An 18,404-nucleotide genomic window follows, 5' to 3' on the forward strand; every position below is an offset into this window, starting at 1 on the left:
TAATGTTCTGAGCATATGTAACCCTACCTGTAAGGAATTATGTTCAATTCTTTCTCCAGCAAGGAAAGAGATCAATGGATTTCTGGGTTCTCAGCATCATTAAACTGGACTACATCTCTGGATCAGAGTAAACTCTGGCTTTGGTCTCAAGACACCTCAAAGCCATACCTATCAAGAAGTCATGCTTCTCTTCCACTCTAACAGAATAGAATTTGTTCTGATTCCCAAGAAGACAGGATGATTATGTCCTGACCGTCTGGAAATGAAAAGTTCATGATGAACACACATTAGTCTTCCAAATTTGAAGAAGGGAGACTTGCTGTACACACTGAATCAGAGATGTTTACACATAATCCCTATTCATCCTAATTATGATAAATACCTTGACTTCCTTCTTCACACATTAGACTGCAAGAGGGTTCTCACTATTTTAAAGGAATGAAATTGATTAGAAATTCAATTGCGAAATTTAATTGCTTGTTCTGAACCCAACCAAATTGGTATTCCAGAAGCCAAATTAACTTTCAAAAATTTTCTAATATCCTATATCCAGGTATGTAAGGTTCAAACTAGTGAAACTCTAGCAAGTAAAATTAAACCTCATCAAATAGAGCCATGATATACGAAGCAGTGACTTGGTCCTCACCTCATACTACTTCATGCTTCTATTTAGATTACACAATAAATGACAGCAGATAGTATATTCAGTCTGCCTACCAAGGTGGCCAGAGCTGCACCTGCCACTATATGTACCTTGGTCACCCATGCTTAAACAGTGCTTGTCAAGTCTCCAGCATGCCAACTATGTAGGCAACTAATCATGATTTGAGTCTTGATTCTAACTGCATATCATTCCCAAGTTGGTTGCCGGAGAATGTAGTGAAATCAGTTAGCTTAACTGTCAATAAACCTGGTTCTAAGAGGGAGGTTGTAGAGGATCTGCATTAAAGATAGTTTTTACAACAACCTGTGAACTACTATTGAAAGGTCACTTGGACACACAAAGTCAGAGGTGTGAAGAAAATACAAGAGGTTTATTACAGCATGCTGGACTCTAGTGCAGTTAACAGCCTGCCTACTAGAGTATTAGAATCAGGAAATGCATGGACTTTTATGCCCTTTTCACTAAACATATGCAAACTTAATATATGCAAAAACTACAATTTTCATTTGTTACTTCTATAACTTTTCTACAATTATTATTGGTCCTAAGCCAGCACTTATGATAGGTTCAGGGATACAACTTATAGTCCTATAGGAAACTAGCTCATTTCTCTGCTTATCTAAATCTTACAGGTCTAAATGTTACATGTACAGAAGGGCAGGGTACATCATGGCTCAAACTCTTATCTATTTAGCTTACAATGTGGTAAGGTAGGGACATACATTTTAGGCAGATGAGGTCAATAGATTGTACACTGTTTTCAGCTATGTAGGCCAGAGCAATATTTTAAACAACGGTTCACTATTTCATGACCCTACATTATCTGCCTCTGTCCACCCACCCTCCCCACAGTCCACCCATCCCTATGCTAAAATTACTCTTATACTACTTCTAAATTACTCTTCCCATTTCTCCAGCTGATCTTAACAAGGACAATCTGCACAAACCTGAAATACCTAATCCCCAAACCCTCTCACCAGATCTGGAAACTCACCCTTTTACGCACACCTGAAGAGGTACTGAGAGGATCTGCTCTGCTGCGAAAATAAAACGCACATCCATTGGAACATTTTGTCTGGTTGGTATTCAAACTTGGGAAAGGTAAACTTGGCTTTTAGTGGGTTATATTTTTATTGTTCTCTTTTTTATCTCAGCAAAATCAGTCAGGCAGTAATATAGCCTTTAGAGTCTGTTAGAGAAGGAGGGAAGAGGACATTCTATTTCTGAGAGGAGAAATGTAGAAAACATATCTTTGGGTAAGTATACATTATTTTCCTCTGAGCTTTGATAGGTTTGGGGAGAAAAGCTCAATTGTAGGTTCTTGTACAATAAACTCTGGAATCTTCACTAGCGGGTTTGTGAATCTTCTCTAGCTTTGAGCTGCAGGTACTCCCAACACAAACCTTCAGCACCTCCCTAGATGTCCCTCCCCACCCTGTCACATGTCCTGAAGAGTCCAGTCTGAATCTGCAACTTTGATTGCTGGTCTCTTCTGCTCGTGATTTATTTACATTTATAATTCATATAATTTGGACTTTATGCGCGGGTTTTGCCCTTGTGCTGTGGATTCTTCCTTTGGAGATATCCTTCGGCGAGAGATCGCAGACTTTTTTATTTTTATTGTCTGCTTCTGGGGGAGCACTGTTAGCGGACCTGCAGTAAACCCCTCAGACAGCCTGCAGGTTAGATCGGGTCTCCGGAATCGGGAGCCACCTTTCCCTTGGTTCGTCTGCAAAAGGGTAGAGTGCAGTTCTCTGCAGTTAAATGGAGGTACATCAGGATCGGAACTGGATCCTTCCTAATTTCCTGTGAGGTCCTGGGAGTCCCTGTCTGGGGAGGTGAGGCTATCGGACAATCAGCTCCTGAGGTATGATCTCTCTGCTTGCTCTATGTTAGCTGGCTGCCATTGATTTCTATTGCAGCACATTTCTCTGTGTATGTCCGTGTACCCACAAGTTTGGCAATTTGGTGGGGGGGGGTCCTGGAAAGGAGTTTTGGGTGGTTTCCCTGCATGCCCTGGTTCCCCCACACATACACTCACACACCTGTAAAATCTAAAACATCGCCATTTTTCCGGGTTCCCTGTGGTTTTCCCAGGCTGTTTTAGGGCAAAATCGGCACCCATCTTGGATTTTTATTAAAAGTTTTAAATATATATTTTTTGGCCTTAGGAGCTTCATTTTCGCTCCATACTTCACAAATGGTCACCTCAGGACAGGATGGTGAGGATTATTGCCGTGATTTAACTTATCACGATCAGATAAGTTCCGTTACAAAAAGTTGCTTCTACAAACTTCGTCTTATCTGCTCCTTAACTTCTATTCTTGAAACCACTTCTATTGAAAATTTGATTCACTCATTAGTCATTTCTCATCTAGACTATTGCAACTCCATATATAACGGGATCACGTCATCTGCAGCTTATTCAAAGCACGGCAATCAAACTCATACGTAAGGCAGGAAAATATGATCATACCACTCCTCTTCTGCGAGAAGCACACAGGCTACCCATTTCACATCGCATCACATATAAAATCTTACTACTGGCATTTAAAATCAAACATACGCGTTCACCAGCTTTTCTTGACAAACTTATCATTCCTTACTCTTCTTCACGGACCATCAGATCTGCTGACCAGAACTTATTGACTGTCCCCCCAATCAAAGAACTTTACTATACTAGAAACACCAATTTCTCTGTTACAGCTCCAACCCTTTTGGAAGGTGTCAGGTCAAAAGCGCGCTGGGACAAAGGCGCGCGCAAACAATTGAGCGCAGCGCGGAGACGCGTGCCGCAGAAAATTACTGTTTTTAGGGCTCCGACGGGGGGGGGGGGAACCCCCCCCAACTTTACTTAATAGAGATTGTGCCGCGTTGTGGGGGGTTTGGGGGGTTGTAACCCCCCACATTTTACTGAAAACTTCACTTTTTCCCTGTTTTTAGGGAAAAAGTTAAGTTTACAGTAAAATGTGGGGGGTTACAACCCCCCAAATCCCCCACAACGCCGGCGCAATATCTACTAACTACTCACAAAACAATGGTGTCAAGTCCCAAGATAATACTGTAGTAGGATAAGAAAAGGACTTGCTAGCACTTAGTAGAAAGAACTGTAGCCCTCAGATACCTGTGCTGCACAGTGGTCAGAAAGAACACACTGAAGAGGCAGTTTACAGGTTAGCACGTTCTCTTTCATCGGGCATACAGATAATAATGATTTTGAATACTTTTTAAATTTTTATATTTTTTAAATATTTGATGCTAATAATGTGCAACAGCAAACAGAAAAAACGAAAAGTGATAAAGTGGTGACACTTATCTTAAGAATTAATTAGCTGTTAGCTGGGCAATGATGGCTTCAGCTTGAGCTAGTGGCCCAACGGGACCCGTTTCGCCGAATGCGGCTTCTTCAGGGGTCGGTTGTCGTCAAGCTGTCATGATAAGAAAGTATGAAGTTAAAAATTGTGCATACAAAAGTATAAAAGATTAAAACTAAGCATTACTGTTAAATCGCGGTACTCACCGTGTATAGCACAATCCGCCTTTGCAGATTTGAAAAAATGGCGTCGGCACGCTGCCGATTCTACGCATGCGTTATATATACAAAATGTGTTTACGTCATAATGTTAAAATGATGTCATATTTAAACCCTATGTAGCAAGCTAACTAGAAATCATTGTTATATTTTGGTATTCAGGAAAAAGCATACCAGTCGATGGAACTATTTAGACCAGCTGGTTTCAGAGTTTGCAGATTAAAAATCCATCTGCATTCTGTTTGATGGAGTCGTTTTTGTCTATTGCCCCCTCGGGGTGAAGAATCGATTTTATCAATACAGAAACACTTCAGATCTTCAAAAACGTGTCCTGCCTGTATGCAATGTTCAACGAGGGGTGCTGTCAGCCTTTTGTGTTTCAAATTGGATTTGTGTTCGAAGAGTCTTGTTTTAAAAGCTCTAGTGGACATGCCTACTTACCACTTCAAACATGGACATATTATAACATAAATAATATGATCTGAATTACAGGTAAGAAAATGATGTATCTTGTGTACTTTGTCAGTTTTTGGATTAGCAAACTCTTTGGTGTGAACGACGGAATCACAAAAGCTGCATCTGCCACATCTAAAAAATCCCTGAGGAAGTAACTTTGGAGTGGATGAGCTGTTTTTTACAGATACTGCTGGAGAAAGCATATCTTTCAAATTCTGTTCTCTAGAAAAAGCTATTCTTAGAGTGGTTTCCTGAAACAACGGATATGATTGAACAATTTTCCAATTGTTTTTGAGAATGGCTGCTGGAATATTGCCATGTGCTGAATAGCGTAGAGTGCATGTTTGTATGTCGTCCTGCTCATTTTTGTCTTTTAATGATGACTCAACCAGAAGCGTATCCCGGTTATAATATCTGGCTCTTTTTAGTGCATTTTTCAGAACCTGCTCAGGGTATCCCCGTTGGCTCAATTTTGATTTTAACTTTTTTGCTTGTGTTTTGAAATTTCTTAATGACGAACAATTTCTTCTAATTCTAAGAAACTGTGAAAAAGGTAAATTCTTTCTCAGATTCACAGGATGACAGCTCTTAAAATCAAGTAGGGTGTTTCTATCTGTAGGTTTTACATAGATGTTGAATTCAAAATGGTCGTTGTCTTGGATGATAAGTAGATCTAAAAAGGAGATCTGGTTTGCATCAAAAATCATTGAAAACTGTATATTGATGTCACAGGTATTGAGCCATGTCTGAAACCTCAATAAGTCCTGGTGGTTACCGGTCCAAAGCATGAGAATATCATCAATATAACGAAACCATTTGAAAATGTGTTCTGCAAAGGGAGAATGTATGATCCATGTTCTTTCAAAATTGTCCATGAACAAATTGGCCACCGATGGCGCAAAAGTGGCGCCCATTGCAACCCCCTTGTTTTGTTTGTAGAAACAATTGTCAATAAAAAGAAATTTTCTTTCATGGCTTGCCTAGCCAAAAAACAAAGAAAATCAGTCGGAATCATATGTGGATGCGGCCGATTGTCAATGGTTTCTCTAATGATGTTGAGAGCTTCTTCCTGGGGAATTGAAGTGTAGAGCGAGACCACGTCCAAGGACACTAGAGTGAAAGGAAAATTACTATTTGGAATCTGTTGTAATTTGTTGATGACATCTCTGGAATCTTTAATAAAAGAGCCCATCTTCAGTACTTCACCTTTCAGAAAATATTCCACAAAAATAGATAAAGATTCTAAAAGAGAACCGCGCGAAGACATGATTGGTCTACCTGGAGGGGAAACCAGACTTTTATGAATCTTAGGTAGTAAATATAATACTGGGATTATAGGAAACCTATTGTTCAAAAATTTATGATCTTTATATGTAAGGAAACCTGCTTGCAAACCCTTGTCTGTTTCTGACAGAATCTTTCTTTGTAGACGTTTAGTTGGATTCAAAGATAATTTTGTATAGGTCACTTCATCATCTAGTTGATGAAATACCTCCGTATGGTAATCGTCTGTGTTTAACACAACAATCGTGCCACCTTTACCGGCTTTTTTTATCGTGATTGTATGGTCATTCTTAAGTTCACTCAATGCTTGATATTCACATGATTTCAGATTTCTTTGATGACGTATAACTTTTGGTGCCCATTGGTTAATGTCCCTGAGGACACATTGCTTGAATGCATTAAGCATAGGATCCAATGGAGTGGGAGGAGACCATACTGAGGGAGGATTTACTATGGTTTTGTCATAAGTGGCGGGAATGTTGTCGAAAAAAACTTTGATGTGAAGTTTCCTTAAGAATTTTTCTAAATCAATATTAAATTGAAAAAGATTAAAATTCGTAGATGGAACAAAAGAAAGGCCATGAGAAAGTAACATTATTTCTTTGTCGCTGAGATCTTTAATGGATAAATTAATCACCACTGGTTTTGTCTTGTCTGGGAGCGGGTGTTCGGTCTGTTTCGTTGCGTTCCCCGCCTGGCTCTTCCGCGTGTTCTGCGGGAGGATTGGCCTCTGGATAAAAAAGACGATAAAGTACCACTGGTGGATGTTGATGTTGAAGACCCGTCTGAGCTCGCCATTTCTGCTGCATCGTTGTCTTTGGGTATGTCTTTTTTATACATCCAAGGGTAAACTTTATGGTTGGAATAATCTTGTTCATCCCTTTTAAACTTACGAAGCTTATTTATTTTTAATGATTCCTTAAATTTTGACATGGTTTCATTAAGATTCTTAAGTTGAAGATCAAATTCCTCACTAGTTGAGGAAGATTTTAACTGGATCAGATCTTTATCTAGTTGAGCTTTATTGTCATTAATGATTTTATTACTGTGTTGAATAATGAGTAGCATGAGGTCCAAGGAACATTTATTTAGAATTTTGTTCCACACTTCCACAAAACCACTGTCTTCTTTAAATATTTGTGTAGCTTTGATCATCCTGAGACCTCTTGGAATCCTCTCCGCTTTGCAATATTCAATAAGCAGGCTGGTATTGACTTCCATGCTGGTAATCGACTTGAACAATTTGTTAGCGTCATTCCATGGGGAAACGTTAGCAATTGCAAATTGGGTTAAATCAAATTGAGAGGGAACATTAAGGAGAGTTCCCATAGTGTCGAATGAAAAACTATGCACGCTTTTCCACTCTTCCACCATAATTACTTATTAGTGACTCACTACTCACAAAACAATGGTGTCAAGTCCCAAGATAATACTGTAGTAGGATAAGAAAAGGACTTGCTAGCACTTAGTAGAAAGAACTGTAGCCCTCAGATACCTATGCTGCACAGTGGTCAGAAAGAACACACTGAAGAGGCAGTTTACAGGTTAGCACGTTCTCTTTCATCAGGCATACAGATAATAATGATTTTGAATACTTTTTAAATTTTTATATTTTTTAAATATTTGATGCTAATAATGTGCACCAGCAAACAGAAAAACGAAAAGTGATAAAGTGGTGACACTTATCTTAAGAATTAATTAGCTGTTTGCTGGGCAATGATGGCTTCAGCTTGAGCTAGTGGCCCAACGGGACCCGTTTCGCCGAATGCGGCTTCTTCAGGGGTCGGTTGTCGTCAAGCTGTCATGATAAGAAAGTATCATATATAATGGGATCACGTCGTTGCAGCTTATTCAAAACACGGCAATCAAACTCATACGTAAGGCAGGAAAATATGATCATACCACTCCTCTTCTGCGAGAAGCACACAGGCTACCCATTTCACATCGCATCACATATAAAATCTTACTACTGGCATTTAAAATCAAACATACGCGTTCACCAGCTTTTCTTGACAAACTTATCATTCCTTACTCTTCTTCATGGACCATCAGATCTGCTGACCAGAACTTATTGACTGTCCCCCCCAATCAAAGAAATTTACTATACTAGAAACACCAATTTCTCTGTTACAGCTCCAACCCTTTTGGAAGGTGTCAGGTCAGGTCAGGAACTTCACTTTTTCCCTGTTTTTAGGGAAAAAGTTAAGTTTACAGTAAAATGTGGGGGGTTACAACCCCCCAAATCCCCCACAATGCCGGCGCAATCTCTATTAAGTAAACTTGGGGGGCTTCCCAACAAAAACCCCCGTCGGAGCTCCTAAAAACAGTCTTTTTCTTCGGCGCGCGCCTCCATCTTGCGCTCAGTTGTTGGCGCGCGGTGTTGTCTATGAACCCTTTTGGAATGCTATGCCATCTCACCTGCACCAAGAAAATTCTCTTGACAAATTCAAAACTAAACTAAAAACTTGCTTATTCCAAGACGCATACCATAGCGTCTGATAATACCCTTATTCAACAGCACTTTAGTATACAAAAAGAACCGTGTTTAAGAAGCGACCCCCTCTCCTGGTGTTTTTCACTCCCCCCTCTTCCCATCATTTATTTTTATTTTATTTAAAGATGTAATTATAAACTTTCCTCTTCCCCTTCTCCCTCAAAATCACATATGTCCATGTATTCGTCTATTTTATGTCCAACCTTTTATTTTACCCCATTCTTAAATTTAGCTTTGTAAACCGGTCAGATACATGTTGATGGTCAGTATATTAAAATGTAAATAAACGTGGATGGCTGTCAGATTCGCAGTCATGCATCGTGTGCGCCGCTGCCCACGAGGGGTGTGAACCGTGCACAAAATCCACGCTCCCCTCCTCTGAAGAGGCATTACTTTCCTCTAATTCAACCAGATACGCGTTTGCTGCATCTGGGGCACCTAAGAAGGGCACAGAGGGCACTTCCATGAAACGCAAGTGCAGTTCCGGGGAAAAGTCTGACAAGTCTTCTAAGCATTCTAAAACTGAGTTTCGCCGAGCAGCTCTTGCCACCAGTGATTATACCCCCCCCCTGGAATTTGTGGATATGCGTAATGTCTAAACCTGCTTCTTCCATGCAGAATCCAGTGCAGCAGTTGGGGTCTGCCCCTCCTCTGGATTGTAGCATGTCACTTTGTTCCCTTTCTGGGTCTACCGATAACAGAAAGGCATTTCCTGCCATTGCTTCTGTGTCCATTTATGTGCCTTTGCTATCACAGGTTGCTTTGGCGGCATCCCGCTGATGTGGCTAACCTAGCGGATATTGATGACACCCGAGTCAGTGGGTCCTGGAATCTTTCCTTAATTGCTTCTGATCATTTCAGCTATACACAGCTGAAAGCAGTGCAACATGCAGAAAGTGTAATAAGACATTAACTATTTGTTCTGCGGCCCTCCAAGTACCTACAAATCCAAAATGTGGCCCTGCAAAGGGTTTGAGTTTGAGACCTCTGGTACAGAACATTGGATTACAGATGCACCTTCAGCACCATAAATCTAGAGATAGAGGCTTCCATTTGTTCAGGGAAATACGATAGTCATTGTGGGGGGGGGGGGGGGAGAGAGGGGTCATTGTCATATGCAGGAGGCAATGGTTTCTAAGGGGCAAGAGAATTTTCTTTACCTTAATCATATTTGCTGTAGACTGAGCCTAAATCTTGACGCAAATGAACTTCAGTTTTGTTTTTGGGTTGGTTATTTTTTGTTTATTTGTTTTATTGTTTGTTTTTTGATCCGAAGTTATGTGGTACAGGTTTTAACATTTGCATTGCTGCCCTAAAATGTACGTTACCTCAGCTTGGACTATGATTGAGGGTACAGATAAGAGGATTGAGGGGTACAGATAAGAGTAAAGGTAGATTATAGGGATGGGATTAGAGGTAAATTACAAAATTAATCAGGGACCACTGTTCAGGCACTAGGCCTGATGGGCCGCCGCGGGAGCGGACCGCTGGGCGAGATGGACCTCTGGTCTGACTCAGCGGGGGCAACTTCTTATGTTCTTATGATCCAACCGTCCGCAGGCTCTTTAAGTTTAGTTGCCTGCCTGATATGATTTCAGAGTTCCTTCGGATATTGAATTTAAATGCGGACTGTATAGAATAGGCTGAATGTTCCTTGGTAAGTGACCAACATCTGCTATCTTCCAAATAATCTGGATTTGGTCAGAATTCTTTTAGATGTTTGGAGTCCCCAGAGGGTCTCCCTTAAATTTGCCAGGATTATGGCACGCTTGTATCCAGTGGACCTGGAGTTTGCCAAGCGCCTGGCCCTGCCGAAGGTGGATTCCGCTGTGATGCAGGTTACTAAGCGCACTTCTTTGCCCTCTGACGGAGGGGTGGTCCTGAAAGATGTTCAGGACAGGTGGGTGGATTTTGTCCTCAAGCATGTTTTTGATTCCTCAGTGGCAGGAGTGAGAACTACGGCGGCCACTTCCTTCGTTGCCTGTGCATATTATACAAAACTCCGCGATGATCCAGAAGAGGTTGTCCTTAAGAATCTTGATTTCCTGGTTTCAGGGGTGACTTATGTGGCAGATGCTCTCTATGACATGAAGGTTTTTGCTAAACAAGGAGCATATTCGGTCTCAGCTCAGGTTGGATGACCTCATGGCTAGTGTGCAGGACGATAAGCCTAAGGTGCTTCCTGGGTCAAGACCGTGTCCTGTGCAGGGATTGGGATGGCCGAATTGTCGTCCCTACAGGAGACCTCACTAGTTCTCCGGACCTTGGCTACAGAGCAAAGGTTCAGAGCGACTTCCAGACAGGCGCGACCTCAATCTTCCAACCACCGCCCTCCTTCCCAGCCCAAGAGGAAGGTCTGATCCTCAGATCAGGGGACGTCTCTCGTCCTGCTTTCCGGAGTAGCAGAGGGTGAATTCGGATCAGTGGGTCCTCGATGTGCTCAGAGAGGGTCTCTGCTTGCAGTTTTTCTGTCCTCCGAAGGACTTCTTCCTATCCTCAGCCTCAGGGAATCTAGAACAAGCTTGGCACATGCAGGCCACGGTTCAGAGGTTGCTTGATCTGGCAGCCATAGAACCGGTTCCGCCCGAATACTTTGGCTCTGGGAGATACTCGATATACTTTGTCATTCCAAAGAAAGGCTCTGAAGTTTGGAGGCCTATTCTGGACCTGAAATCCGTGAATGCCTTCCTGCGAGTGCCTAGTTTCAGGATGGAAACGATGCGTTCAATTCTGGCTGCAGTTGTACCAGGGGAATTCTTGGCTTCCCTGGATCTCATGAAAATATACCTCCATGTCCCAATCTTTCAGGAACACAGATTTCTGCGATTTCATGTTCTCGGTCAGCACTTTCAATTCACAGCTTTCCCCTTCGAGCTGGTGACGGTGCCACGATCCTTCATGAAGATCATGGTGGTAGCTGCCCACCTGCACCTGCAGGGTGTACTGGTCCATCCGTATCTGGACGACTGGCTGATCTGGGCCCCCTCTTTGGAGAATGACCGCTGGACGGTTCACATAAGAACATAAGCAATGCCTCTGCTGGATCAGACCTGAGGTCCATCGTGCCCAGCAGTCTGCTCACGCGGTGGCCCAACAGGTCCAGGACCAGTGCAGTAATCCTCTATCTATACCCCTCTATCCCCTTTTCCAGCAGGAAATTGTCCAATCCTTGAACCCCAGTACTGTACTCTGCCCTATTATGCTCTCTGGAAGCACATTCCAGGTGTCCACCACACATTGGGTAAAGAAGAACTTCCTAGCATTCATTTTGAATCTGTCCCCTTTCAACTTTTCCGAATGGCCTCTTGTTCTTTTATTTTTTGAAAGTTTGAAAAATCTGTCCCTCTCTACTCTCTATGCCCTTCATGATCTTATAAGTCTCTTATCACATCCCCTCTAAGTCTCCTCTTCTCCAGGGAAAAGAGACCCAGTTTCTCCAATCTCTCAGCGTATGAAAGGTTTTCCATCCCCTTTATCAGACATGTCGCTCTCCTCTGAACCCTCTCGAATAACGCCATGTCCTTCCTAAGGTACGGCGACCAATATTGGACGCAGTACTCCAGATGCGGACGCACCATCGCCCGATACAGATGCATGCTCAAAGCCGGCAGAGGCAGGAAGAAGATCTTCAAGCGGCACCGGCACGTCCTGTGGGCTGTGTGCTGGTGCCAGATGGGGGGGGTGAGTTAAAGTTGGTCGGGTGGGGGGTGCCTATTCTCATGGGGGGGTGCCGATTCGAGCTGGGGGAAGCTATGCCGGTTCTCGTGCCGGTGCTCAGTTGAAGTTCAGTTCAAGTTCGTTGGGCGGGGGGTGCCGGTTCGCGCAGGAGGTCCTTTGCGAGCGGGGGGTGGGGAGCAGCGCCGCTAGCCTCGGGGAGGGGGGTGGGAACATATCAAAGCGAGTTTCCATTATTTCCTATGGAGAAACTCGCTTTGATATACCAGTATTTTGTTTTACGAGCATGCTTCTTTAACAAATTATGTTCGTAAACCAAGGTTCCACTGTATATGCAATTTAGATCCTGGTATTTTCTTGTCTTCATTTCCTTTCCCAGTGCTTCGGTCTTTATTTCTTCTCTTTTGTTACAATCCTTCTAACCTCCTCTTCTGGGTTAGTCGACTCCTGTAATTTGTCCATTGTTTCTTCCCAGCCTTTTTTCCCCTCGGTATCTTCACAGTGGTGTAATTGCTGGAGTATCATGGATGGGTGATCTACAGGAAAAAGCCATTTGGAGCCACCGCAGGACTTGGAATATCTGGGAGTCCAGTTCCACACGGGCCAGAACCAGGTGTTTCTGCTGTACTCCAGGAAGCTCAAGCCGTGACCATTGGGGCCATGTTGCAGTTTCAGGCGCCGATGGCCTGGCAGTACCTGCAAATCCTGGGTCTCATGGTTTCGACCATAGATGTGATTCCGTGGGCCAGAGCATGGCTTCGTCCTCTTCAGTTGTCTCTCCTGGCTTGATGGAATCCTTGGTTGGTGGAGGCCTGTAGCAGCATCCAGTGGTAGCTGAATCCTGTGACACTGGACAGGGGGCTTCCTCTGTGGGTCCTGGACTGGGTGAAGCTGACTACGGATGCAAGCCTCTCCGGATGGGGGCTATGTGCAACACTGTTCCGGTGCAAGGCCGGTGGACGTCACTGGAAAGCCGTTGGTCCATCAATCGCCTGGAACTCCGAGCAATCAAGCTGACCTTGTTGAAATTTCAATGGTGTCTCCATTGGAAAGTGGTTCGAGTGTTACCCGACAATGCGACAGCGGTAGCTTATGTCAACCGGCAAGGGGGCACCAAGAGTCGTCTGCTGAGTGGAGGCTCGGATGCTCTTTTCCTGGGCAAAAAAGCCCACGTGGGAGGTGTAGACAACATTCAGGCAGACTTTCTCAGTCAGATTCTGGACCTGGGAGAATGGTCCTTGTCCAGGATGGTGTTCGAGGCCATTGTTCAGTGGTGGGGCCGGCTGGCCTTCAATCTGATGGCGTCCACCTGGATCCAGAAGGTGGACAGATTCTTCAACCGACGCAGGGAGGTCAGCAGCGAGGGTCTTGGCGCTCTGGTACAGCCTTGGCCTCGGGAAGAACTTCTGTATGTTTTTCCGCCGTGACCCATGATAGGGCGCGTTCTGCACTGGGTAGATCCAGTGATTGTAGTGGCCCCAGACTGGCCTCGGAGGCCGTGGTACGCAGATCTAATGTGCTTGAGCATGAGTTTTCCGCGGAGCCGAGAAGTCCGTCTTTGACTCTCTACGTTTAACTTCGTTACTTTGTGCCTTCTCTGAACCGCGGTTTGTATTTTTTTCCTCACGAATCGCTGTTCCTATTTTATTTCTTTCATTTTCAGTTAAAAAAAAAAATTTTCCTCTTCCGTCCGTTTCCCGAGACAGGCCGCTCAGCCGCAGCCCGCAAGCTTCGATCTTGCGGCAGCTATTTTTACTTCTATGTCCCGGCCTGTCCCGGGCTTCAAGAAGTGTAGCAAGTGCCAGCGCGCGATCTCTCTTACAGACTCACACCGTCGCTGCCTCAAGTTCCTTGGGCCGAAACATCATCCTAGGTCATGCCTGCGCTGTGCTACGCTTCAGCCTCGAGCTTTCAATCGTCGTCGTATTTTGGTGGTCAAGCTCTTCAAGATGGAATCTTCTACTGATCCGTCGACTTCAAAGGCGACCTTGGCCTTGACTCCTACCGAGGTTCCTCCTGCTTCTACTGCTTCCACCTCGAGCCTCATCAGACCTTCGTCGTTTGCAGCGGCTCTTTCTTCGATGATATCTGCTGTATCTTCCCCGGTTTCCTCAGGTCAGATAGCTCAGCAGTCAGTTCCAGCGGTAGTGATTAAAGTGCCTAAGACTTCCAAGTCGAAGCACACTCACACTACCTCGAAGGAACCTCCAGCCAAAGCAGGTGGTCGGGTTTCAGACAGGGATCCATCCTTGCCAGCTTCTTTCCAGACCATGTTGGAGAAGCAATTCATTCAATTCCTTACTAATATGGGACCGAAGCTTCTTCCTCTTATCCAGCCTGGGCATTCAGCAGACTTTCACGAGGTTGAGCCGCTTCCCCTGCCTCAGGCTGACCTTACACACTCTTAGCAGGAAGCAGAGTCTCTGCGAGTGTCTGGTTTGGCATCAAAGCACGTACAGCAAGGAGCAGATTTTTTGCAAGTGCCTCTGAAGGAATCCTCACGCTCTAAACAAGGAGCAGAGTCTTTGGAAGTGCATCGAGGTTCCTCCACTAAGCCTATGGAGCTTCAATCTACAGCCTCCAGCCCCATACATTCGTTGATACCATCGGCTGCTTTCATCGTCGAGGCAAAGTCTCCTCGATCTTCAAGATCTGCTTCCAGGCACAGTTCTCATCGACAATCGAGGCCTTCCTCGAGGCATCCTTCCAGGCATGGTTCTTCTTCCAAAGAAAGACCTTCTTCCACTAAGCCTCGATCTACTCCAAACTCGACGACCACCGACTCCTCATTCGAGGTCTCCAATGCCGGACCTTGAGGATGTCCAGTTTCAATTGCCTCGTCCAAGTCACCATATTCCTTTGATGCCTTTTTTCCTGCTGAAACTTCATCTTCAACCCAGGCTGCCTCGACATCCTCGAGTCCTTCTCGAGTGGACTTGGATCTTCAATTAGATACTGGCTCCAAATCTAAAGAGTATCTAGAAGTCATGCATCTTCCTCAACCTCCGGCAGAGTCTCTTAAGCTTCCACTTCATAAGCTTTTGAATCAGACTTTTGGTCGATGCATGGAAACACCTTTTTCCATACCAGCTGTTCCAGGAAAATTGGACTCTAGGTATAAAACTGTGCATCGCAAAGGGTTTGACAACTCACAGTTATCTCATCAATCCCTGCTTGTTGAATCCTCCTTTGTCTCAACTCAGATTACATCTCCTACAATCATCTTATGATGCCTTCGAGTTGTCTGCCCGAGCAGCTGCTTGCTCTGTAGCTATGCGCCGTCTTGCCTGCCTTCGTACCATTGACATGGACCCTAATCTTCAAGACCGCTTGGCTAATATCCCTTGTGAAGGCAATGACCTCTTCGATGAATCCATCAAGGCAGCCACCAAAAAATTGTCTGACCATGAAAAATCCTTTGCTTCTATTGTCAGACCCAAGCCAAAGCCAGCTCCTGCAAAACCTGCATGCCCTGCTCCTATCTATCAGTGGCATTTTGCTCCGAGGATGGCTCCTTATAATCACCCTCCTCTAAAGAAACAGCAGCCTCAGAAACAGAAACCTCAACCTTCTGCTGCACCTAAGGCAACTCAGCCTTTTTGACTGTTTATAACAGAGCATAACCTCCACCGTTCTGACTCTGTCTCATTTTCTCCCTATAGGAGGTCGTCTCCATCATTTTTACCATCGATGGACGTTAATTACATCCGGTCGGTCTGGGTACTTTCCATCATCAGGAAAGGATACTCTCTTCATTTCTCTCAGATTCCACCAGAGCTTCCTCCAAGAGAGTATCCTTCCATCCCAGACCGCTCTTCTTCATCTTCATGCCATCGAACCAGTTCTCTTGGAACAGCAGAACAGGGGGTTTTACTCCCATTACTTCCTTGTTCCAAAGAAGACGGGCAATCTGCGACCCATTCTGGATCACAGGGTTCTCAACAAATTTCTAGTCAAAGAAAAGTTTTGAATGTTGTCCCTGGCATCCCTTTATCACCTTCTTGAGCAGAATGACTGATTATGCTCTCTGGATCTCAAGGAGGCCTACACTCATATCCCCATTCATCCGGCCTCCTGTCAGTACCTCAGATTTCGGGTGGGGAATCTGCATTATCAATACAAAGTACTACCCTTCGGCCTGGCCTCGTCTCCCAGAGTGTTCACCAAGTGCCTGGTCGTGGTAGCAGCAGCTCTAAGGAATCATGATCTTCAGGTATTTCCCTACCTCGACGACTGGCTCATCAAAGATTCCACATCTCAAGGGGTTATTGTAGCGACCCAATGGACTACCTGGTTCCTACAAAGTTTGGGATTCGAAATCAACTTTCCCAAATCTCAACTTCAGCCCTCACAGAATCTGCAGTTCATTGGAGCTGTTCTGGACACTGTTCAACTCAGAGCATTCCTTCAACTCTATCATACAGTGTCTTTCTGCTCTTCCATCTCAGCGAGACACATGATGATACTTCTTGGTCACATGGCCTCCACAGTACACATGACTCCTTTTGCCAGACTTCACCTCAGAATTCCTCAGTGGACCCTGGCATCTCAATGGACGCAAGTTTGCGACCCTCTTTCTCGACACATATCAGTCACTCCTTCATTGAAGCAGTCTCCTTTGGTGGATGCTCTCCTCCAATCTTTCCAGAGGCTTGCTTTTGCAAACGCCCCCCCCCCCCCATCAGAAAGTCCTCACGACAGACTCTTCGACCTACACTTGGAGCGCTCATCTCGATGGTCTCCGTACAAAAGGCCTATGGACTAGTACAGATCATCAGTGTAATGTAATGTAATGTAATTTATTTCTTATATACCGCTACATCCGTTAGGTTCTAAGCGGTTTACAGAAAATATACATTAAGATTAGAAATAAGAAAGGTACTTGGAAAATTCCCTTACTGTCCCAAAGGCTCACAATCTAACTAAAGTACCTGGAGGGTAATAGTGAAGTGAAAAGTAGAGTTAGAGGAAAAATAAAAATAAAATAAACATTTTAAAAAGACAGCATTGATCTAAATACTTTGGAAGGTAGAAGAGAGGAGAGAAAGGAATAGAAGCAGAATGGGTCAGCGTCAGTGATGAAGTGGAGCAAGTAAGTTTAGGAGGAGTGTCATATCAATCTGTTGGAACTCAAAGCGATCCTCAAAGCTCTCAATGCTTTTCAACATCTGCTTCACGACCAAGTTGTCCTTATTCGGACGGACAACCAAGTCGCCATGTATTATGTCAACAAACAGGGAGGAACGGGGTCTACCTCCCTTTGTCAAGAAGCTCTGAAGATTTGGGACTGGGCAATCCGCCACATCACCTTCCTCAAAGTTGTTTACATTCAAGGGGCGAAGAATTGCTTGGCGGACAACTTGAGTCGTCTACTGCAACCTCACGAATGGACACTCTATTCCTCGCCTCTTTGTCAGATTTTTTCACAGTGGGGAACACCTCAAATAGACCTCTTCGCTGCTTCCCACAACTACAAACTGCCTCAATTCTGCTCCAGGATATATTCTCCTCATCGCCTCGAGGCAGATGCTTTTCTTCTAGAATGGACGAATCTCTTCCTCTATGCATTCCCTCCATTCCCTCTCATTCTCAAGACTCTGGTCAAGTTAAAGAACGATCATGCCACCATGATTCTAATTGCTCCTCGGTGGCCAAGACAATCTTGGTACTCCCTTCTACTTCAACTCAGCAGCAGGGAGCCATACCTTCTACCAGTTTTTCATTCTCTGCTTACACAGAGTCAAGGATCTCTGCTTCACCCCAACCTGCAGTCTCTACACCTAACAGCTTGGTATCTCTCAACGTAACACCTCTTCAGTTTTCTCAATCTGTAAGAGACGTTTTAGAAGCTTCTAGGAAGCCTACCACTAGACAATGCTATCACCCAAAATGGACTAGTTTTTCTACATGGTGTTTTTCTCATCATAAGGAGCCTCAGCATTCCTCCTTATCTTCTGTTTTGGACTACCTTTTGCACTTATCCATTTCTGGCCTGAAGTCTACATCGATCCGAGTCCATCTTAGTGCAATTGCGGCTTTCCATCAGCCTATTGATGAGAAACCCCTCTCTGCTCATCCGGTGGTTTCAAGATTCATGAAAGGACTCTTCAATGTTAAACTTCCTCTCAAACCGCCTCCTGTGGTTTGGGACCTCAATGTTGTCCTTACTCAACTTATGAAGCCTCCATTTGAACCAATTGATAAGGCTCATCTGAAGTATCTCATTTGGAAAGTGGTGTTTCTCATAACCCTCACTTCTGCTCGACGAGTCAGTGAGCTGCAAGCTTTAGTTGCTGACC

General features: G+C 44.3%; 1 protein-coding gene across 11 annotated transcripts in view; it reads left to right on the plus strand.

The window, feature by feature from the left end:
* The window catches only part of CBFB (core-binding factor subunit beta), a 650,211-nt gene that overhangs the window by 535,689 nt on the left and 96,118 nt on the right, over positions 1 to 18,404 (plus strand). The window contains exon 6 of one of the 11 annotated variants that reach the window (XM_033940715.1): positions 1,582 to 1,742. The exons of 9 other annotated variants lie outside the window; for them this stretch is intronic. In XM_033940715.1, the coding sequence (XP_033796606.1) occupies positions 1,582 to 1,713 (132 nt within the window). In that variant the 3' untranslated portion in view covers positions 1,714 to 1,742. Of the gene's footprint in view, positions 1 to 1,581; positions 1,743 to 18,404 lie in introns of those variants that run through there. One more of the 11 variants, XM_033940722.1, reaches the window with a different exon arrangement.

The sequence above is a fragment of the Geotrypetes seraphini genome, chromosome 4 (genome assembly GCF_902459505.1).
Source record: "Geotrypetes seraphini chromosome 4, aGeoSer1.1, whole genome shotgun sequence".
Taxonomy (NCBI): Eukaryota; Metazoa; Chordata; class Amphibia; order Gymnophiona; family Dermophiidae; genus Geotrypetes; species Geotrypetes seraphini.